Source organism: Mirounga angustirostris, unplaced genomic scaffold, assembly GCF_029215605.1.
Source record: "Mirounga angustirostris isolate CCGP_5_RB_7025 unplaced genomic scaffold, mMirAng1.0.hap1 SCAF_3, whole genome shotgun sequence".
NCBI classification, from domain to species: Eukaryota; Metazoa; Chordata; class Mammalia; order Carnivora; family Phocidae; genus Mirounga; species Mirounga angustirostris.
In genome coordinates this window covers 72,294,354-72,317,014 of record NW_026991711.1, presented here as the reverse complement: position 1 = coordinate 72,317,014, position 22,661 = coordinate 72,294,354, and the positions used below count along the sequence as shown (strand labels likewise).

The 22,661-nt window shown below is 45.4% G+C and overlaps 1 protein-coding gene across 5 annotated transcripts in view; it reads right to left on the bottom strand.

Moving 5' to 3' along the window:
• Positions 1–20,532, bottom strand: part of FLT1 (fms related receptor tyrosine kinase 1) — a 177,613-nt gene extending 157,081 nt beyond the window's left edge. For 2 of the 5 annotated variants that reach the window (XM_064586266.1, XM_064586267.1), the window contains exon 1: positions 20,018–20,514. In XM_064586266.1, coding sequence (XP_064442336.1) covers positions 20,018–20,081 — 64 coding nt within the window. In that variant the 5' untranslated portion in view covers positions 20,082–20,514. Of the gene's footprint in view, positions 1–20,017 lie in introns of all 5 variants that reach the window. The other 3 variants (XM_064586265.1, XM_045869251.3, XM_064586268.1) reach the window with 3 other exon arrangements.
• Between the last annotated feature and the right edge of the window lie 2,129 nt (positions 20,533–22,661).

The window sequence follows — 22,661 nt, the reverse complement described above, 5'->3', positions numbered from 1 at the left end:
CATAATCCTACATGATAAATGACCTCTTTATCTAAGTATAAATCCCCAAGTATCATGTTTCCAAAATTTGATTTTAAGACCATGAGCCTTTACCAAGGTTGTGTGAGGTTAATTAAACATAATTCATAATAAAAGAAGATATTCTTTCCCCAAGATGTAGGTTATTAAAAGCTTAAGTCTCACAGACTACATTTTATAGACTCTTTCTGGTTGGTGGCAAGGCTGAGAGAAAGGTTAAGAATGCAATTGCAGGTGAACCAAATTTCTAGAACCTACCACAATTTGTGTTTGGGCTGTTAATTCTTACAGTGCTTCTAGTGCTTAATAAAAAGCTAAATCTTGGTCTCAACCTCTGTGTTGTGCCTCTATTATAGTATTTACCAGGTAATATGAAGCATACATTATAACCGAATGCACTATTAGAATGGCTGTCTTAAATGAAGACCACACCACGAGCTGAAAGCGCACACTTTGATGGAGAGCATTATAACGTACGTGCATGTTGCTCTCGTTTGTGGCATGATGGAGAAAGACCAAAGGGTTCATATTCCATCTACCAAGAGACTACATCGAAGAAAGGAAAGCCAGAGGGATTCGCATGGCAGCCGCAGAGCTTGAACGCCACAATTAGGCATGATATTCGTTTTCAAAATGTTATCCCCCCCCAAAACAATTGGCATTGAGTCAAGGAAAACCCTAGAGAAAAAAGGCTGTTAGCCTAAATACATGGACACACCTATCTATTTGGATGCACACACTTTTCTCTCTGCAAAAACACCCAGTTTGTTTGAGGGGTGGGGGGAAGCAGGTAGAGTAGTGAAAGAGGTTTAGGGGGTGTGTTTGAATTGTATTCTCCATTGTTTTAGGCTTTAGGGAAAGCTCTTTTTGGCTGGGATTTGGAAATTGACATGTATTTGGCAATAGCACTGACTTACTGCTGAGTAATCCCTTATGTTGATAAGATTATTTGCAACTTTTGGACAGTCAAATACAGGCTATTTCAGATTAGGGTAACTGTGTTATTGATGTTCAGGGTCCACAAAGCACTGGATGTTGAAGTAGCTGCAGTCCAGCAACCATACATTTAAGTTGTAGAAAGTTGCTAATCCCAGGGACTTGCTTTTGTCCTTTACATCTTTACATGATGTTAAACTCATTATTTCACTGCATGGGCCTGCGACAAGAATTCACTGGCTTCTTGCTTTAGAGTTTTTGCTATTCAAAGTAATCCCCAAATCATTAAATTTGAAATGTCAAGCATCTGATCTCCATGCTTTAAACTAGAAAATTTTAAATAGTCCTTTACATAGCATTTATGTCTTGAATTCAAGTGTAAAAAAAACAAGTGAAGAAATTACTTAAATGTTTAATTTCAGCAGTTGGGGTTGGCATCCCCCTACAGATAGGTTCATTTGAATAATTCTGCTGTAGTGTGTTTGAAAGCTGTCTTACAATTTGTATTTTAATTGTCAGTTGACAAAACCCCTAAATAGCTTTTGCAGTGCAAGGCACAGAGGACACCACAGTATTAACAAGTGATGTGGCTGATGTCTAAAATAATCAGAACTTGGACAGTCTGCAACCTATCCATGCGTGAGTTATAGGCTTTGCTCATTTTTCCTTTATAAAAGTTATTTGTAAAAGAGAAAATTCTGTGTGGTTTAAGGTGTTTGCCAAGAGAAAAGTACTCTAATAACCTCGACATTCCTACTATCAATGTTTACGAGGGGCACGTCTTCAGTGTACCTCTCTGAGCTTTTTCCATGACGCTGGCTTCTCAGAGGGTCATGGTTTAACAGGGCGCCTTCATTTATCATTAGGCCTGTCACCGGGCTACCATCAGGAGCCTACCCTCCCAATGACCTGTACCCATGCACAGCTCCTTTTCATGTGACATCAGAGTTAATTAAGGTTAGTCAGTGAGAAATCTCCTGCCGACCAAGGAGATACCTTTTCCAAAAAAATGCTCTACTCCCACACTGCTGCTCTTTTATTGAACGAGTTCAAAAACCACCTCCGCAGAGCTAACAACAGGTCGTTTCCATATACCATACGATGTCATGAAAGTTATCTGAGTTGCCTGGAGCAAGGGTCAAGATCTGGTTGACAGGGCACGAGACATAGCTTGTAAAGTATTTAGTGGAAAAGTCTGGTAGACCTTCATCTGGTGATGCAAAGGGAGAGGAACAGAAGAATGTTCACACCCTAAAAATGCATAAAGATTTCGTCTGTTAGGTAGTGCTTCTCTATCAGTAGCAGGAAACGCATTACATTTGGAGCATATCACCACTGGCCTCTGTTCCACCCAGTTTTACTGTTCAGAAGAATGTGGGCAACTTGGCCTGATGCCACCTCGTATAAAATGGATCATAACCACCAACAGCCCGCTGCTATTGTTCATGTTGATTCACAAGTTATTTCAGGCCAGAATGTATTCATTTTCAGCCTATGAACACCTAAAATTCAGAATGTATTAAACTTCAGGTTATGAACCCCTGAGAAGAGATTGCTCAGTAGAGGTGCCATTTCAATGAAAATGCATGCAATATATGCAAGATTAAAGACACAACATTAGGTTTAATGGAAGCAACTGTTTTGTTATCTTTCAGCACTTGATGCATCCTCTTTAGAATCACAGTGCTCTGAAACAATGCAGTGTAGTCTGTGACAGAATGCTTACAGGCAAGAGAGCATTTGGATAGAGCTGCATTATTAGGAATGGTAGCAGCATTAATAAAATGCTTGAAGTGTCTTAGCATCAGCCTTCTTTTTTTTTTTTTTTTAAAGATTTTATTTATTTATTCATGAGAGACAGAGAGAGAGAGAGGCAGAGGGAGAAGCAGGCTCCCAAGGAGCAGGGAGCCCGATGCGGGACTCGATCCCAGGACCCTGGGATCATGACCTGAGCCGAAGGCAGACGCTTAACGACTGAGCCACCCAGGCGCCCTAGCATCAGCCTTCTCATCTCTCATCTCTTGTTTAGAAATCCAAGTTTCAGTTCTGCCAAAGGTATCCTCCATATTATTTTTAAATAAACAATTATTCCTGGGGCGCCTGGGTGGCTCAGTCGTTAAGCGTCTGCCTTTGGCTCAGGTCATGATCCCAGAGTCCTGGGATCGAGCCCCGCATCGGGCTCCCTGCTCGGCGGGAAGCCTGCTTCTCCCTCTCCCACTCCCCCGGCTTGTGTTTCCTCTCTCGCTGTGTCTCTCTCTGTCAAATAAATAAATAAAATCTTTAAAAAATAAATAAACAATTATTCCTAAAACTAATGTAACGTACATCAACTATACTTCAAACAATTTCTAAATGGTTAAAACCTTTATACAAAAGCAAACAATGATCAGTCTGGAAGCATAGTACAGTGTGTATGCAACCCACAGCTTAAAACCTAAAGTGTTTCCCATTCTGCATGACATTAGGATTACAGTTTGGTCTACTACCAAATATTTTATCAAATGCTCTGTGTCCATTAGTGCTCATTGCCAAAGGGCCAGGCATCTATGGAGATGATGGGAGCAGGTACCCAAATTTCATGGACATGTTATTTACATAGATCCCTGTGGGTTCCATCAGAAAGGAAAGCATCCCAGAGAAGATGTGAGAAACGTTTTGTCAATTCAGTATAAGACCCTGCCATAGAATGGTTAAAGCAGAACAGGAAGTGGAACTTTTATTTTATTTTTATTTTTTTAATTTCATTTTGTTATGTTAGTCACCATACAATACATCATTGGTTTTTGATGTGGTGATCCACGATCCATTGTTTTTGTATAACACCCAGTGCTCCATGCAGTACGTGCCCTCCTTACCTCCTTAACACCCATCACCGGGCTAACCAATCCCCCCTCCCCCCTAAAACCCTGTTTGTTTCTGAGTCCATAGTCTCTCATGGTTCATCTCTCCTCCCAATTCCACCCCCCCATTTTTCCCTTCCTTCTCCTAATGTCCTCCATGCTATTCTTTATGTTCCACAAATAAGTGAAACCATGTGGTAATTGACTTTCTCTGCTTGACTTATTTCACTTAGCATAATCTCCTCCAGTCCCATCCATGTTGATGTAAAAGTTGGGTATTCATCTTTTCTGATGGCTAATATTCCATTGTATATATGGATCACACCTTCTTTATCCATTCATCTGTTGAAGGGCATCTCGGCTCCTTCCACAGTCTGGCTATTGCGGACATTGCTGCTGTGAACATTGGGGTGCATATGGCCCTTCTTTTCACTACATCTGTGTCTTTGGGGTAAATACCCAGGAGTGCAATTGCTGGGTCATAGGGTAGCTCTGTTTTTAATTTTTTTAGGCACCTCCACACTGTTCTCCAAAGTGGCTGTACCAACTTGCATTCCCACCAACAGTGTAGGAGGGTTCCCCCTTTCTAGGAAGTGGAACTTTTAAATTGTAGTGTAGCTACTGCCTATAATAGGTTATCACACACAAATAATCTGCAGATGTACACACAGTTGTTCTTTCTGGAAAAAAAAAAATAAGTATACCATGGAGCTGTATGCTGTGATGATATTAAGTAACCACAAGAATGCACTGTGCTGAGGTTTTAATTCTGAATCCAAAATAATGCCTTAAAATATGTGGGTAATAAAATCAAGAAGGCTAGCAAGCAAGTAGGCAGGCAGGCAAGAGTGCACCTTAACTCTAGCTATCCAGCAAGGAAAAGCCAAAAACGTGACTATAACCAACCTGTGTTTGGTCTCTTCATATATTCTTCAACTTTGTAATCTATTACAAATGATGACAAAATAGCATTTGCTTTGCATACAAAAACAGGAGAAATAAAACGAGATTGGCAGGCAGAGTGTGATAAGATTCTCACGTTAATTCTCACACTATAGATCCAGTTTATGAAGCCTAAACTACACAGAAAACTTTTTCTGGAGCGCTTTAAACAGTCTTATAAAGGAGGTGCTTTATAAATTCCCTCCCCGAGAAGCAAGTTGAGAGATCTCCGCCTTTGTAACCAATAATATATACAAACCCTCTGACCTTTGAGATTTAAATGGCCAAGTGTGTGTGATGAAGTTATCCATCATAGGGGAATTGAGTTTTTGAGAGCGATGTTAGCATACTTTCTAAGGCTCATTAAAACACTATTCCTGACCATTGTGTTTCTGTTGTCAAACTCAGTTTCCTTCTAAATTAAACAATTCGAAATACAATTGCTTTCATTACGCATATTTTGGAGACTAATCCGCTTAGACAATGGGATGGGTATGATGACTGAACTGTTCTTTTTAATTCTGGCTTCCTTTGGGGTGCCTGGGTGGCTCAGATGGTTAAGTGTCTGCCTTCCTGCTCCGGTCATGATCCCAGGGTCCTGGGATCAAGCCCCACATCGCGCTCCCTGCTTGGCAGGGAGCCTGCTTCTCCCTCACCCTCTACTGTTCCCCCAGCTTGTGCTCTCTTGCTCTCTCTGTCAAATAAATAAATAAAATCTTAAAAAAAAAATTCTGGCTTCCTCTAATTTCCATGTTTTCTTAAGACTTGCTTAATTTACACAGGAATTATTTGTAATCTTCCTAAGATTTCACAAACTTTTAAAAAAATCTTATCTCAGATGGAATAATGTTCTATAAATTTTGCTGAGAGCCAAGATCCTGGAAGGGAAAGTAACCCACTAAAGGCAGGATGCTTCCAGCAGAAGTATCGCAATTTTTAAAGACATAATTTAGTGAGTGAAAACCATTCGGTAAAATATGCCATATGTGATAGCAAGGGCTCCCTTACAAATATCCATAAAAGACTTTATTTTTTTTATTTTTTATTTTTTTAAAGATTTATTTATTTATTTGAGAGAGCGAGAATGAGAGAGAGTACATGAGAGGGGGGAGGGTCAGAGGGAGAAGCAGGCTCCTCACTGAGCAGGGAGCCCGATGCGGGACTCGATCCCGGGACTCCAGGATCATGACCTGAGCCGAAGGCAGTTGCTTAACCAGCTGAGCCACCCAGGCGCCCCAAGACTTTAAAGTCATTTATACCCCAAACCAGGAAAATATTAATTCTCAGGGCATTTTTACTCATACATTCTCATTAACCTAAACTAGAATTTTGTTTCTAGAAATACTGGGTCTGTTATCATCCAAGATATCACACCCCGATGGAAGAAAAAATAAAACACAACACCAGTTTCTGCTACCAGCTGGCCATCAACCTAACAGGGTTTATTCTATTTTTTAAAAAGATTTATTTATTTATTTGAGAGAGACAGAGAGAGCACAAGGGGGGATTAGGAGCGGAGGGAGAAGCAGACTCCCTGCTGAGCAGGGAGCCTGATGTGGGGGCTCCATCCCGGTATTCTGGGATCATGATCTGAGCCGAAGGCAGACACTTAACCAACTGAGCCACCCAAGCATCCCTAACAGGCTTTAAAATAACTTATGAATCAGCTGACTCTGGAGGACGAGCCCAAAATCGATCAGCAGAAGTTACATAAAACCAGAAGGAAGAACTCTGTAGGAAGGCAAGAAGGTCCCTTGTCCTGGAACTGTCCCTATAAAGTTAAGCCACCAACTCCCCGAGATGAGACTGATGGACTGTGTTAAGGGTTGGACTCCCATCCGTGATCCCAGGAGTATGGGAACTTGTTCCTCTCATTTATCTATCCTTCTTATCCCTCTTTTACCACCAGCCAACCCTAGTTTTCTTCCCACTACATTCCCGATAGGACCCCTTTCTCTCACCCTTCACCTTGTAGATTTCTCTGATCTTTAACCTCAGCATTTATTCCTCCATGTAATATTTTCAACATACACTAAGAGAAGGATACAGTGATAAACAAGACACACAAGATCACTTTCTTTAAAGTGCTTATAACTTAAGCTGGACGACAGATAAAGCAACAAGTAAATGTAGACATATATAATTTCCTACTTCCAAATTACTTTCTATATAAACATAAAATTACATTATATTTGTGTGTTATCATAGGAAAGCACCAGATGTAGGGAAGTTAGTCCAGCCCGGGGAGTGAGGGACATTTTCACAGAAGAATAGTGTTGAAGGTAAGACCCGAAGAATGAGTGTGTATTTGCTAAAGGAAACACTTGGTTCTCTTTCCTTTCTCTTTCAAAGACTTCCAAATTTTCAAACCCTCTAAAGCTTCATTTTTACTTTTAGAGAACTGTTTTCCTTTACCAAATACCCTTAGCTCTCTTGCCTGCACAACTCTGCTTTCCTTGACCTCTTTGCTGAGAGGCAATGCCCCGGTTTGCATATTTTTTAAAATGGGGGATTTATCTGACTTTACTTGCCACTAGAATAAAAGCCACAAAGGAACATTCTCTAAAGATCTGCCCAGGTCATGCTGTGCTTTTGAAAATCATGGAAGAGGAGGAGAAGCAATGAGAGGAATGAAAGAAAATGATGAGTTTTCATTCGCATGATTACATTAGCCAGAACTGAACTTGTCCCTCCTCTTCACCCCTCTCGTCTTCCTAGCTTACCCTGGGGATGGTGCAGAGCCAAGAGGAAATAGCTTCCAACCCAAAAGTTCTTATCTAAGATGGCAAAAACAATAGCAGGGGCAGTAACATCACCTAATATCTTTAGGCTGAATTGGTGTACCTAGAAATTCACGTTCCCAATCAACAGTCTGTCTTCTGTGCTGTTTAGGAACCTTGACCAGCTAAGAATTTCCCAGCAGGAGGTCTAATTTAAAGAAAAGATCTCTTGGGAACCATTTCTCTAGTGGCTGGGCAGCTTAAATCCTCATTTTGAATCCTAAATCTAGATTCAATTCAGGAGAACATGGCCAGCTCAGCCAAAGACAAGAAAGGGGTCACTGGAACCAGAGGATGCCCATAAGGAAGGAACAGAACATTACAGAGGCGCTGGGAGATTGACTGCCAGCTCTTAGACAGATTTCTGCCAACCTCCTTCAAACACACTGGCACACAGGTTCTTAGAAAGTGAACCAATGTGGAACCACGACTCCTACAAGGGTCTCTGAGAACGAGAGGAAACACTAGGATACAGTTTCAGTCAGTTCAACCAGCATTTATTGAGTGACTACTGTGTACCATGTACTGTACTGGATTCAGAGCTGGGAAGATGAATCAGAAACAAGCACTTCCTTTTGAAGGGCTCTCAGCCCTGAGCAGCCTCTTAGGTCATGAGTCATCTAGAAGTAGATTAGGTGAATACGAAGAAATGTAGAAGATTATCTAAGTCAACAAACAAGAGATCACCTCATAACTATGTATAGCTTGTTTTCAAAGACATGTTTTTGAGGGAGTCATAAATTCTTCACTAACTTAAGTGATTCACTTCAGTAAAATTCAGTTAACGTCACAAACTAAGACACTTCTTCAATGGCAAACATATAGCACAATGAACACAACCATGTTTATATCTTGAAATAAAATATACTGGGCTAATTGATGATAATTGCCTGAGCACCTTTTAAGTGAATATTTTAAAATGTTCTAAAATAAAAGTCTTCAAAAAAAATAGTCTTCTGCACATGCCTGAATTCCATGGAAAGTTGCACATAAACCTACAAAGATGACTGGTTATGAAACAGGCAACAGGAGAATCAAATTTGTTATGATCCATGCTTTTCCTTATGAAATCACAGCAGAAAGTACAGCATTCCAAAACATTCTAAGAAAATATGTTCCTTAAAAGAAATTTCCCATCCCAAGTTTTTCCTTAACACTCTCCCAAAATGGTGAGTGAGTTATTCCAGCAAGACAATCCCATGCCCATCTGCTTGGACTCGGCTTTATATCCAAAACAACTCAATCTCAACATTTTAGAACTTCACTGCCCCTAAAAAGAGCTAGCCAGATATAGAATCACTAAGCTCAATGTCAACCGAGACAGACTAAGGTGAGATAGAAATTCCTGAAGTTCAGCATTTGTGTTAGTTTCCTGACTTCCCCATTTGCCTTCCAAGGGACTCTGTGTGACAAATACTTTGCAGAGGCTATTTCTCATTTACCAGTTTTGAGGACAGGGAATGGGATAGGGGAATGTGTGGTAGAATCACTGCTAATTTGTACATCAAGGACGTGTGTCAAATATTCCCTAACCCTCCAGAAGTTATAGGTGCACAAGGTCCATCCTGGGACAATACAATTGCTCAATTCCCATGCAATTTTTTTTCTCTAGTTCTAGCAGAATTCCCTATGGAAAAGATTTCAAAGCTATAAATATTTCCAAAGAACAGACAACAAAAATCTGATCCAGCAGGAGACATTAAGTGGAAAAGAGAGTTAAACAGTGTTTTCCAAAAAGAAAACAATACCATTAATCACAGGCAAAATGCCATAATGAGAGTTTACACTGCCTTTTCAAATTGTTTGCAATCTCCTCTAATACAACCCTGCTTTCCCAAGTGTTTACATCTACTTTTGGTTGCTCTAATGCCAACTTAGAAAAAGAAAACAATAATAAAAAAAATCAAACAGTTTATATATCACCAGTCCTGATAATTTCCATCCAAGGCATATATATCCATTGGACTACATTTTCCACTGTTGGCTTGGAATGAACGATAAAAGGTGGCAGGACAGGGTTTTTCTCAGATTTGGATGAACACAGCCATATTCTGGTATTGAAAAGTGTCCCTCTCCAAGTCATTGATCAAGGAAGAAGTAAAAACACTTTTTCCTCTTTCTAGACTTTTTTTTTTTTCCTCTTTCTAGACTTCTTGCAGGTTTGAAGATCTGAAAGGAATGATCTAGCGGAGGAAGAGAGATCCAAGGCACAACAGGGCTTGAAAGAAATGCTTCCATTTTTGATAATGTTACGAGGACTGTCGATCAACAAGGTAAATCATCTGGAGATGCAATGTACCACATGATGACAATAATTAACCCTGCTGTATGTTTGAAAATTGCTTTGAAGAAAGAGACAAAGAAAGAAAAAAGAAGTGAAAGCTTGTGCTGTGTCCATCCTACACTGAAAAGTAACTCCCTCTAGGAGAATGCCCTCAGACAGTTGTGTTTTTCTCACAGACATAAAGCTATCGATTCTAAACCCCAGAAGCCAAACTCTTTGGTTTTCCTTAACTCCTAGATTTTGTCATTCAAGATATGTTGGGTACATGTTGGTGGAAAGAGTACCAATTTCAAAATCAGAATGATCTGGTTTGAACCCTGGGCTGGACTCTCATAAGGGTGTGATCCTCAGCAAATCACCCAGTTTCCCTGAGCCTCGGGGTTTTCAATCCGTAATAAAGTTAAAAGTGCACACATTGGATAATTATGAAGAAGTTCATTGGAGCTGCCATATAGAGAGCCTGTGCTTAGGAGGGACTCAGTACATGCATCCTCCCCCTCCCTCATTGTGCATGGGTCCTTCCCTGTACTCCAGTCTCATTAAGAAAAAGCTCCAAGTCTTTGAGGTTTCTGGGATCTAAAAGGTGCACAGAGAAGTAGACATTTGATTCCTGGAAGCAATCTGGCAGAGGGCATCCCCAGCTTTTTCAGAGAACCTTCCTGATGAGAACGTTTCCAGAATCAAAGTGCTGGTTTGGCTCATCCATCCTTCTCTGTAATCTGAATTAGTATGAAGCCACATATAGGAGATATAAAATCATATTCTTAAGAAACACAGAAAAAGGGCCTCCTGGGTGGTACAGTCGGTCAAGTGTCTGACCCTTGGTTTTGGCGCAGGTCGTGATCTCAGGGTCGTGAGATCCAGCCCCACGCTGGGCTTCCCGCTCCGTGCGGAGTCTGCTTGAGTTTCTCTCTCCCTCTGCCTCAGCCCCTCCCCACCGCTTTCTCTCTCTCCAAAATAAATAAATAAATCTTAAAAAAAAAAAAAATCCTGTTCTTATTGACGTTGGGGATCCTTTTCGGACTTGAGTTTCTTGGAAGGTCCTTGATCAGAAAACCCACGTGATTACAATGCCGTCCTAATGAAGACTTCGCCGGCCTCTGTCACACCGACAGTGGAATCTCCCAAGGCCGCTTCGGGCTGGAGCAGCGGCGGCGTCTCACATTCTTGGGAGATGGCAAAACTCCAAGGAGAGAGAGTTTTGAAAGAAGGGGAAGACCAGCGCATTCTCACCGATGCTCTCTTTTCCTTCTCCCCTTTTCATTTAGGCTGTCCGGCATGAAAGGCGGAGGGGGTTGGGGCAGTCAGGCGCATCAGACTGGAATACTCCCAGCTTTACTTACCGCTTCTGTGATCGTAGGGCAAGTCTTTACTTTATGTCAGCCTCGGTTTCTTCGTATTTGAGAGCACTGTACCTACCTCTCGGGATTGAGTCAAATCATATATGGAAGTCAAAGTGCCTGACAAACCATCAGCGTTATTTTCTTCCTTCCTTCTTTCCTCAAAGCATGCAGCCTCCCCACAGCCTCCAGAAGAAGTGCTCCAGCAGAGATCCCCTGATCGAAGTACAACGAAGCTGCAGGGCTGCCCACGCTCGGAATCTGAGCATCAGCAGTGCTCCCTTGCTGGGATCACGGTACTCGTTAGAGGCCAGCAGCCCCAACATGGCATGGCACCTTAATCAAGGCCCGTGCACCCTAATCATAGCATTTATGAAATGGAAGCTCTTCCATGGTACCAGCTGTCCCAATCACGGGTAGCGTTTAGAAGGGCCAAGGGATTGTTCACTATTATTTTATTGGCCAAGTGCCAGCCTAATAGCTAGACTGAAAAGAAAAAGCTAACCGTGCTAGCATTGGGGGTGGGGTGGGGGAGTGGATTGAAAAACACGGCCACAATATCATGCAGCTTTCAAGAGAGGAGCCCATTTCCACACCCCTTGACTTGGGGTTAGGACCTGCCTTTAGCAATCGGATGTGGCAGACTGGTGTTGCAGGAGTGGCAAAGGCCAGGCCTCCAAGGGCCTGGAGGCTTCCACAGTCACCCTCTTGGACCACCGCCCCTGCCTGCATGTAAGAAGCCTGAGCAACACCACTGAATGGCAAAACACCGTCTGTGGAGGGAGACCCGGTGACAGCTGGCGCCTAGGTCCTAGTGGAAATGCCAACTGACGGCAACTGCATGAGGGACTCAGATGAGACCCGCCCAAGTTCCTCAGCCACAGACTCAGGCAGGCCTAATGAATTATTGTTTAAGGCCATTTGTCTTGGGGCAACCTATTACATAGCAATAAATGACAGATACAAATGCAATCCTGACTCAGCCCCTCAGACAGTGAATCAGCAGTGGGAGTGCGTGAAAAAATGTTCTTTCTATATTTGAGCACCAAGTGCCCAAATGGAGTACACATACCATTCGGCCTCGAATGCCCCATAGGTACCCTCAGATGCTCTCAGGGAAGGAGATGCTGCTTGGATTCTTGATGTTTCACAAGGAAGTTTCCAGCACACGGTTCTGCACAAGGGGAGGCCGGCTCTGTCTCCAGCCAAGCAGCGACTCTTCCCACCAATGGGGACAGACCACGAAAGTCAGCAGAACCAAAGGGGAAGAATTCAGCCACCCAAGTGGGGGACACTGATCCTAGCAAAGGAAATACAGGCCAAGCAGCTCAGGTAGGGACTCAGAGCATCATGAGGCTTCAGGACGCATTGCGTGGGGATCCTGGAGGGTAGCAGGGCAGGCCCGAGGTACGTGGGCGCCCAGGACAGGTCAATGGCACGGCACCTTTCAACAGGACTCTGTAGACATTCACCAATGTTTATACAGAGGGAAGTCTGAGTGCTCTGAGGTGTAAGGCAGAGAAGACTACGATTAGCTCTATTGTCTACACCTGCAATTCAGTTCCGGCTCCTAACTCACATACCCCACCTGCCAACTGGATCCAACTTTCCTCAGAAGGCAATTTCGCCACCTCCATCGGTTGCATGCCCCAAGCACTTGATCCTAATATTCCTTCTGCTAACACATACTCTTCCCAGCAAGAATTCTTGTAAACAATTTCCTCTACCTTGTTATGTCTGATGATGATTTAGAGCCTTTTACAGATTAGCACATGGGCCTCCCAGGTGGCCAGGCCTCTCAAACCAGCCCCTAGGGCAGTGGTCTCTGGATTAGGTGTATCAGCCACACATGGGAACTTGTTTGAAATGCAAATTCTCAGCCCCGCCCGCCCCAAGGCCTACTGCACCAGAAACTCTGGGGTGGGGCCCAGCACTCTAGCGAGCAAGCTTTCCAGGTGATTTGGATGGATGATAAAATAGGAGGTTCTTAACCTTGGCCGCCCACTGAAATCATCTGGAAGCTTTAAAAATTACTGATGCCTGGCTCCCACTCAAGAGATTGTGATTAAATTGGTAAGGGGTGCAGCCAGGGCAAGGGATGTTTCAAAGCTTCCCAGATGATTCTAATGTAGAGCCAATGCGGGGGACCATGGCCCTAGCAAAAGGCAAAGGGTTTCACAGAAATCACCTGGCAGACTAATTACTAATCAGGGTTTTGCTAAAGGTGGCCTTGAGTTTAAGTGGTTTCATATTTGTGTATAATGAAAGCGAAGGCTTTTCATCTGTATAAGGTTCACTTCAGGCCCCCCTTTTTTTTTTTTTTTTAAAGATTTTATTTATTTATTTGACAGAGAGAGACACAGAGAGAGAGGGAACACAAGTAGGGGGAGTGGGAGAGGGAGAAGCAGGCTCTCCGCAGAGCAGGGAGCCCGATGCGGGACTCGATCCCAGGACGCTGGGATCATGACCTGAGCCGAAGGCAGTCGCTTAACCGACTGAGCCACCCAGGCGCCCAGGCCCCTTTCAATACAAGCATCTGATCATTGTTATAGCTTTGCTAGTGGGGACCACATGGGTGGGTCTGTAGCTTGAAAGGAAATCAATTCACACTCCATCAGTTAAATAGGTTAGAAGACCAGGCTGAGGAAAAGTGCCTTTAGGCACTGCGGTAATCTGTGAAATTGACAAAAGCATTTGCCAAGATTTGCAATACAAGACAAGGAAGAACCAGTACAAACACATTGAATGTCAAGCCAGTAACAAGCACACACACACACACACACACAAAACCTGTTATCAGGGTAGCAGGACACAATAGGACAGTGACGCTTCCCTGACAGCTAAGATTCCAGAGAAGGACACTTACCTTCGTTGCTTGATGTCACCAACTAATCTTGTTCTGAAAGCAAATACCTCATAAAACTTTTATTTATGGTTGAAACCTATCTATTAAATTAACTATTTAATGCCATTTTTACTATTTTTCACCGAGTCTGTATTTTCTAAGAACTTGATCTTGCCCACCCATGATTTGGTTAACCATGGTATTCTTCAAGACCACCACCTCTGTTTCCTCTGATTACAGGTCCAAGCCACGTCTAAGATTTTATAAAAAGAGCCTTGAAGAAGGACATAGGTGTCCCAGGAGAAGACGGGCCACAAGCACAATGTGGGAGCCAGAAGAGGCTGCTGGCCACCTGGGAGGCTGAAATCCAGCTTTGGTGGCTCCGAGTCCCCAGTGAAGCATCAGGACCAAAAAGGAGAGGAATACAGGAAAGAGGGATCTCAGAGAGTTGAAGATCCTAGCTGATTTCCTACATCTTAGCCACTAACTGCAATGTCATCTTCGCAGACCAACATTATCTCTTGGGAGCAAGCCTTCCAAGGAATCCACTGTAACTGAGGCCAACTGGACAGGCAGGAGCACATTAACATACTGGGATAAATTCATATCTGGCCCTGAGAGCTTTCTTCTTTGAAATGGTAGTGTGGTGACATCACTGATTGATTCCAGCACTTACTGAGGGCCTCCATGCCAGGCATTACACTAGGTGCCAAGGATCAGAGAGCAAAGGGACAGATACATAAACAGAATAGTAACGATGCAAGGTGAAAACAACTAGAAAGGGGTACATATAAAGGTTCTATAGAAGAGGGTACCTATAGGAGAAGAAACCACAAATTCCGTCTGCAGCTATAAGGAGGAAAGCAAAGAGATGGTGAGTCTGCAGCTATAAGGAGGAATGCAGAGAGATGGTGATTTCGGAGCTTTTGAAGGCTTTTGAAGGCAGGGGAGAAGGAAATGCAAAGGAGGGAAAGGGTCTTGCAGGCAAACAGCATGAACACGGAGTGATGAATGCACAAGGCCCATCGTAAGAATGGTGAGTAAGTTCTTTGACTGGGGTAAGGGTTTGTGTAGCTGGGTCACAGGGTGTGTGGAGGGAAGTGGTGAGAAATGAGGCTAGTCATGTAGGCTCCAACTATTTCAGACACAGCAGTTCAAAAGAAGGGTCACAAGGAGAATCAGTTTGCTCACCAAATCTATCAGTGTACTACTAAGCAGCCATAATTTTGGTATTCTTAATCTAAACCCCTTGTGGGCTATAAGAAAATAGAGGAAAATTTCACATTTGAAAAAGATGCCGGCATTTAAAAAGAAACGTGAGCACTATAATAATGTCATTCAACAAATGTTTGAACATCTCTACTCTGCTTGGGATGGAGGAAAGACAGAAATGAAGAAGAAATGTTATCTGTACTGGGAACATCAGGTTCTATGCCTGGGTCTGCCACCAGCCAGCTACCGACCTTGGGGGGAAAAACCCACTGTTCTGGGTGGGTTTTCTCATCTTTGAAATGAGTGTCTTGGATCTGTGAGGTTCCATCTAGCTCTCACAACCTGTATGTCTGAGAGACAAGATCAGGTCTCGCAAGGAGCTCAAAATCAAGGCAAGGAGCAATAATCAGATGTGGCTCTCAGGCATTCAGCTTACCGAGACTGATGGGAAATCCCCAGGAATTCTTGACATCCCCCCACATCCGCCCCAACAGCAATGCAGGAAATCTAGTCCACTATCTTCAGCAGACTCAATGGAACCATTTCCTTAATGAAACCCCCCTGCAGTCCCAGATGCTAAGCCAGAGGCTTTCCTCTCAATCCCTCCGTCAATTACCCCATTCCTCCCATTTCCTTCCCCTCCCTCAATCTGGTATAAAATCCAGTAATGTCATCAGCAGCATGCAATTTCCAAGGCACCCAAGTGTGTGAGGAATCAACAATGATCCTGGAAAGCATTTGGCAAGAGATCTTGTCATTCCTTACAAGCCTCACCAGTATACCAAGACCAATGGAATGGCAGGGACTATCCTGTTCTATTAAATTATTAAAGCAATGCAACAGATGCTTTTAATGCTTTTAACCATTCCTCATGATATATTTTTGTTTAAAAAAAAAAGTCTGGTGTCGTTTCACATGTCTTTCCTCTCTTCTCCACAATGACAAATACTCCGAAAAGTTACATTTACTTGATATCCAATAAACTCCCAACCGTGCAACTGTACCAAAAACCTAACACCAGCAAGCTTTGCATTTAACACCCAAATGCCAAGAGAGCTTCTTTCACTTTCTCTCCATTCTTATGCCCACTCGCATACACATCTCAGTTTGTTCTTGCTTTGCAGAACTTCTCAAGCCAGAGTAAACAACAGCCACAACCTTGCAATAGGTGGGATAACCTTCCTCCAGGACACTGCATTTTTTTGGTCAATATAAAACCAATTTTTTTGCAACATATTTTCAGCTACTATATTATATATGTTCAAAGTAGATTTAGAATGTCTCAATACTTTTTGGTAAGGAGAACAAAGTGATTATTTGGTTTGTTCTAGAAGATCATATAAAACAGGCCCACTTTTAAATAAGAGGTTTAGTATCCCTGTTGCAATCTGAAATTTTTAGAATGCAGTTATTTTTTAATCAAATAAGTGAAAATTAATTAAAAAAAAAAAAACACAAGAAATTCTTCTGAGTTTAAAACGACTGACGGCCTTTTAGAAGAGGTAACGTAACCAGAGTTGGGAAGTAGAGTTTACTTCCTAGGGTTACATTCTGTTTGGAAAAAGAGAAAAAAGTCCATGATTACTACTCGTTCAGACAGCCTCTAACAGCTTAGCTCTTGCAACCCATTAAAGAGCAAGTTAACCAGCTGGTGGATGAAAAAAGAAAATGCAGTGTGATTACTGATAGCAGGTGACGCCCAGTTCATCATTACAGGCTTAGCTCTGGCATTACTGGGCTTATCATCCATTTTATATGCAAATGTATAAGGGCCAGAGAGAAAGAGAGACACAGCCCATTCCTTGGAACCATTCACTGACTCTGGTTTCTCTTCAGATCACATTCACTGAGTCTTAAAGAATTGGAAAGGGGCATTAGAAATAGGCATCTATTCTAACTTCTGACTTTCACATATGAAAACGAAAAATCCACTTAATGATCCCCAGCAAAGAAACTGGAGAGCCTGTTACAGAATTTTCAACAGGCAAAGAAAAAACTTAAAATAACAATAAACAAATAAGGTAAAAATATTAAGGAACTAGAGCAGGTGACCACCTACAGTCCATCTGCAACACAATCCATCAGGTGGAAAACTCCCAGCGTGGACTGCCAAAGGTGCTAACTAATTAATAGTTCAAATATGCAAGATAGAAAAGCATTATCAAAAAAGTGTGGCTTCCTACACCTTTGAGAAAACAACAAAAATTGTCATGTAAAATTAGCTTTATTATGAAAGATTTATTACATTCTATTTGGAACTATTATTTTCAAGCACATTTTAATTTCATATTAATGTAGATTTCCCTCACAAGATTCAGAAGTGATGCATTTCCGTTAGTTACAGCAAATTGTAAATATCAGCTGCTCAAAACCCCCCCAAAAGGGGGGACAGAAAAAAGGGTCTGTGGCTTTAATCATGGACATGGTGCCTTAAAATAAGAAAATGAGACTTTGAGCTAGAGTAAGGGAGGTATTCTTTTTAGAGGGAAGGATCTCAATAAAGAGGATTTGAAAATATCTGTCTTTTAATTTCTCAGGATATTTGGAAGAAGGTAAATGTAATCTTTAGGGGGAAATGCATTATCTTTTTGTCTGACTGAGCCTCTGATTAAATTATACCTCAGTGCATGCACACACATTAACACACAAGCTCAAAATATTAATAACCCACAAATATTCAAAGGCTATATAGCACCTGAAGGAGAGCAGACTCCTTATAAATCCACAGAGCAGAAACTTGGCCTTTTTCTGGACACCACTTCCCGGAGTAGCCCCTGAGTTCAGTTTGAAAGCCCTGATGCTATTTACGAGGTAGGCAGCTGATTGTTGTAGTGTGAGTTGTCTGTTAACCAGCCAGAAGCGTGTGGTTTACAAAGCCATGCTTCAACAATTACACACCAGGACCACTGAAACAACAGTCCCTAACCCAGCAGGTAAAGCGGTTCTCACCTTACTAATGTTTTGTCTTGCTTTCTTGTTATAACACATATACTTTTTTTTTAATCGCAAAAGAGTCCCAACATCTCTGCCTCATTTAAGTAAAATAAAATCTAAAAGAAATCTCAACGGAACCTTACTCAGGTTTCTGAAAAGCTTGCACGGATCTAAATTGCTCCTCATCACCAACAGAACTATACTTCGCTGGTCAACCACGTTTTTGAAACAGAAGTAAAGATGTATATGTGTGCAGCTGAAAAAACCAATGAAGCATATACTTTTCCCTTCATTTTTTGGATTCGCAAGAATTTACCTAGATTCACCTTTACATAACAGGCAAACGGACTTCAGAAGTTACTTAAGTGCTCTGAGCAATTACACTTCAATATAAGCGGCTGTATTTTTGAAAAGAAGCAATATTTCATATAATATAGTTATGTTACCGACTTTCCCAACTTATAGCAAGTTCTCAGACATTAGGACTTCGCCTGCCTCTCAGTTTAATGCTTTCGCCAATCTAATCGGAACTATTACTTGTTTTTTAGAAACCGACGATCTAATTAGTCTTTCCACTGAGAAAGAATATTTCTTAACAGTTAACTGCTTTGGGGGTTTAACAAGCATTTTTAAAAACGCTCAACCCTACTGACTTTTTCCTTCCCTGGAATCACTGCAATAACTTTTTTATGTTACCGTACTCTATTTCATGGATTACCTTTTCTCCCGGATTGCTTAAAAGAAAGGCGCTCCGAAATACGGCTCTCTGCGCCCAGGGGGACTGAACCGGAGGGCTTGGCCACTCAGCCCCAATGGGCAGAAAAGGCAAATCTGGGCCCCTAAGTCCCCTCGGGCTTTGACGCCGGGGTGCCGGGCGCCCTCCACACTAACAGCGGTATAACCTCCTGGCCCCGGACTGTTCTGCCGCCTGTTTCTCGAATTCCCGGCAAAGGGGCGGACCTCGCCGATTCCTCAAACGGCATCTTTTGGTCCAAAGCGTCCTCCCTCTCTTCTCTCGGAACTTAAAGACTAGGCCTGCAATTCCGAAACTTAACGGTATCTGGGTTCCCGACTGCCCTGGTCAGTCAGGTTCACTCAGGTCGGCGACCTGGGCTGGACCGGCCGCAGGGGCCCCACCCGGGTGGCTGCGCGCAGCGCGCTCGGCCCGGCGGTCGGCCAGCGGCGGGGAGGAGTGGAAGCTGCCGGAGCGTTCCCGGGGGCATGCGGGCCGGGGGACCCCAAGTGGGTCGAAGGACATCGGCTTTTGCCATCTCCTGCGATCTGTCCGCTCCCGGCAGGCACGCGATCCCCTGCAGCGGGCTCTCCTCCTCCCCCAGGGAGGCACGACGTCGTGGCCGGTGCCCACGGCGCCAACGCCCGGGCCTCAGCCCAGCCCCCAGGCAGCCTGGCGGGCGTTCTAGGAGCCACTGCTCGGGGCTCCCGTGGGCCCTGCCGACCGGCGCCAGGCCGCCTGGGAGCAGGCGGCGGGGGTCAGGCAGGTCCGGGTGCGCGGGGCTCCCCGAGCCTGGAGCCTGGGCGGGGAGACCCGGCCCGGGAGCCGGGCGGAGAGGGTCGGCGACTCCAGCCGCAAAGGGGCAGCCCCGGCGCGGACCCGAGCGCCGCGCCGGCAGCCGTTCAGGGCGGCGATGCCCGCGGACCTCCGCCAGCTGCTCTCCGAGGCGCCGGCACTGCCCGCCCAACGGAAGAGAAGGGCGCCACGGCCCCAGGCGTGCCCACGACAACCAGCGTCCCAGGTTCCCGGCGAGGCTCGCTTCTGGCGGCTGCAGCTTCACCTCCCCGCGCGCACCGGGCCCAGCCCCAAGAGTGTGCCCGCCTGCCGCCCCAGCCCGGCGCCGCGCGGGCCTCTGGCCCCGACCTCGCCTCACCTGTGAGCAGCAGACCGCCAAGCAGCGCGCACAGCAGGACCCCGGTGTCCCGGCAGCTGACCATGGTGAGCGCGACGCGGCCTGCTTGCCCGGTCCCCGCGCTGCTCGCGGGCCACAGACCCAGCCGCCCGAAGCTGTCTTCTCGCACTCCGGTCCTCCGCCGCGAGCGCCCCTCTCCGCTGCTCCAGCCAGGGAGACCACCACTTCCCCGGGTAATCCTCGCAGCTCGGCGTCCTCTGGCCGCTGCGCTCCAGTCCCGGAGCCCGCTCCGAGCCGCCGCCACCGCCGTCGCCGCCGGGGAGGAGCCGCAAGGAGCGTCCGCCCGCCGCGCTCTGAGCCTTCTGCGGACCTCGATTAAGAGGAGCCGAGGGCGGGGGCGATTTATAAACTTTCCCCAGCCCACTTCCTACCCCGGCACCTCCTTCCAGTGACGTCAAGGGGTCCCCCACCCCTCATCCGCCTCCCCACCTACCCTCTTCCTCCGGGACCTGATTCCCTACGGCTCCCGAGAGGGGCGGGGGCCGCCGGGGGAGGGGGGCGGGTAGCTGGGGCCCGAGCGCGCGTCGCGACCGAGGGCGAGCGCTCGTGGGGAGGCGGTGGCTACTCTGCCCGGGGGCGGCCCCGGCAGGTTCAGGGTCCTTGCTCCCGGCCCTCCTGCCCGGGTCCCCTCCTCCTTCCCTTAGCGCTCAGGAAATCCTTGCAGTCTCCCTCCCTCCGCCCGGCTTACTCAGCCTTTGGGGGCCGCCCGAAGCAGGGAAGGGGGACCGGGCTGGAGCTCGGCCGCCCAGCTCCGGGGGCGGAAAGTCCGATCCGTGGGAAGCTGGCCGCGCCTCCGCGACGGTGTCCTTGGCACGGAGGAGTGAGGCGCAGTCCGGCTCCCTCCTCTTCCTTGTTCTTGCCGCCTGGTCTAGCCGCCCCAGGCCCCCCAGAATGTCCCCAGACGTCTAGGAAGGCGCCGGAGACCCTCTGCACAGGGACTGAACCGGGAGCATCCGAGGGGACCGGACGCTTGCGCGGCACCTTGGGGAAGACAGAGAACCCTCTCAGGTCCCTGGGGAGTACGTCTGTGTCTCTTTCGGCCGCGGGGATGCACCCGCCCAAGTCATTTCCTAAACCCTCTGCTTCCTAGAAGCAAAACAACGAATAACATCATGATACCTTTTAAAAAGCCGAGGCGTGAAACTGCTCCTGCAGCTTGTAAGGGCCGAGCACTTAAGCCTTATTTCCTAAATGCTCCAGAAAAAAAATCTTTCTGATGGCAGCTTGCTACGCAAGATGAGCGACTGCTGCTCTTCCAACAAAACCCGATGACATTAACTTGAGGCACTAGATCATTTGTGATGACACTAATTCCACCTTGTTCCTCAATTATGTCTCCATTACCTCAAAGGCTGAAATCATCCTAGACTCCACGGAGCAGCCCAGTCTTGTCTTTGTAAATACCGCTGGCTTGAAAAATAGTGCTATTGGAACTGGCCAGATGGTTGGTCTTGATAAAAGGGACTGTGATGGCTCCTAAAGGGGACCAGCGACTCTTCCCTGTAGGACTGGACTACCTCCCCGCCTGCGAAGGTTGGGCAACCCGAAGGTGCCACACCTACGGGCAGCCGAGCGAGGACAGGTTCCTGCCACCCGCAGCCCCATGCAGACACCTCGCAAACCTACACCTGGCGCCCGGGAGCCTGAGTGGCAGCCCCTCGTGGTTCAGAAGAAAGGAAGACCGTGTGGAGTCACTGCTGCCCTGCCAGCTTCACCAGCGCTTTCTATGTTTCCACTCCCCCTGGCTCCTTTTCTCTGCCTCCCCCAAACCCGGCTCCTGGAAAACCACAGATCATTCCATGAACAGTTAGTAAATACAGATTGCTGGAAGCTGACCGCTGATCCTTCTCCAACAGGTCCCTGAGCCCAGGTCACTGCCTGGGACACACTGGGAGAGCCAAGGTGTCCCTCTACCTCACTTTAGAGCTGCTTGTCACTCCCAGGCTCCCTCCCAAGGAGAAGCTGTCAGCATTGGCCTTCTGCAACACCTCACAGGGGCCAGGCATTGTGTTGGGGCTAAAAGCATTGGGGCGGGGAAGATATCATCTCTGCCTTCTAAGGAGCGTAGAATCTAGAGAGGAGGGTGACAGGTAAAGAGGCCATGACAATACGGTGCAGGGACCATAGTGTGGGGGAGGGGGGGGCTTGGGTTCTCAAAGGTGCAGAGAAGAGGTGGTCTGCCCTGGGAGCTCAGGAGGGCTACTCAGGAACACTTAGCTGACTCTGGAGGAAAGTAGTCCATATAGTACAACCTATAAAAATGTAATTCAACTTTAAAAACACCATTTGATTTTGTAAACACCCAGAGAGACAGCACTCCATATACCTGCCATATACTAAATATATAGTATACATATACTATACACTCTGTTTGTGAAGCCACAGCAGGTATTTGATGGACAGCTGAAACAATCTTCATCATTTTAAGATACCACCCCACAATGCTAATATGTTGTTCAATTATTTAAAGTTAAAAGAGAAACAAGTAAATAAATAAAGCTAAAAGAGTCATGGTCACATCAATCTAACTTAATTTATGCCAAAATCATTCTGCATTAAGAGTGGTCCTCCACAAATTCTTCAACTATTCTTTTGAGAAGTCGCA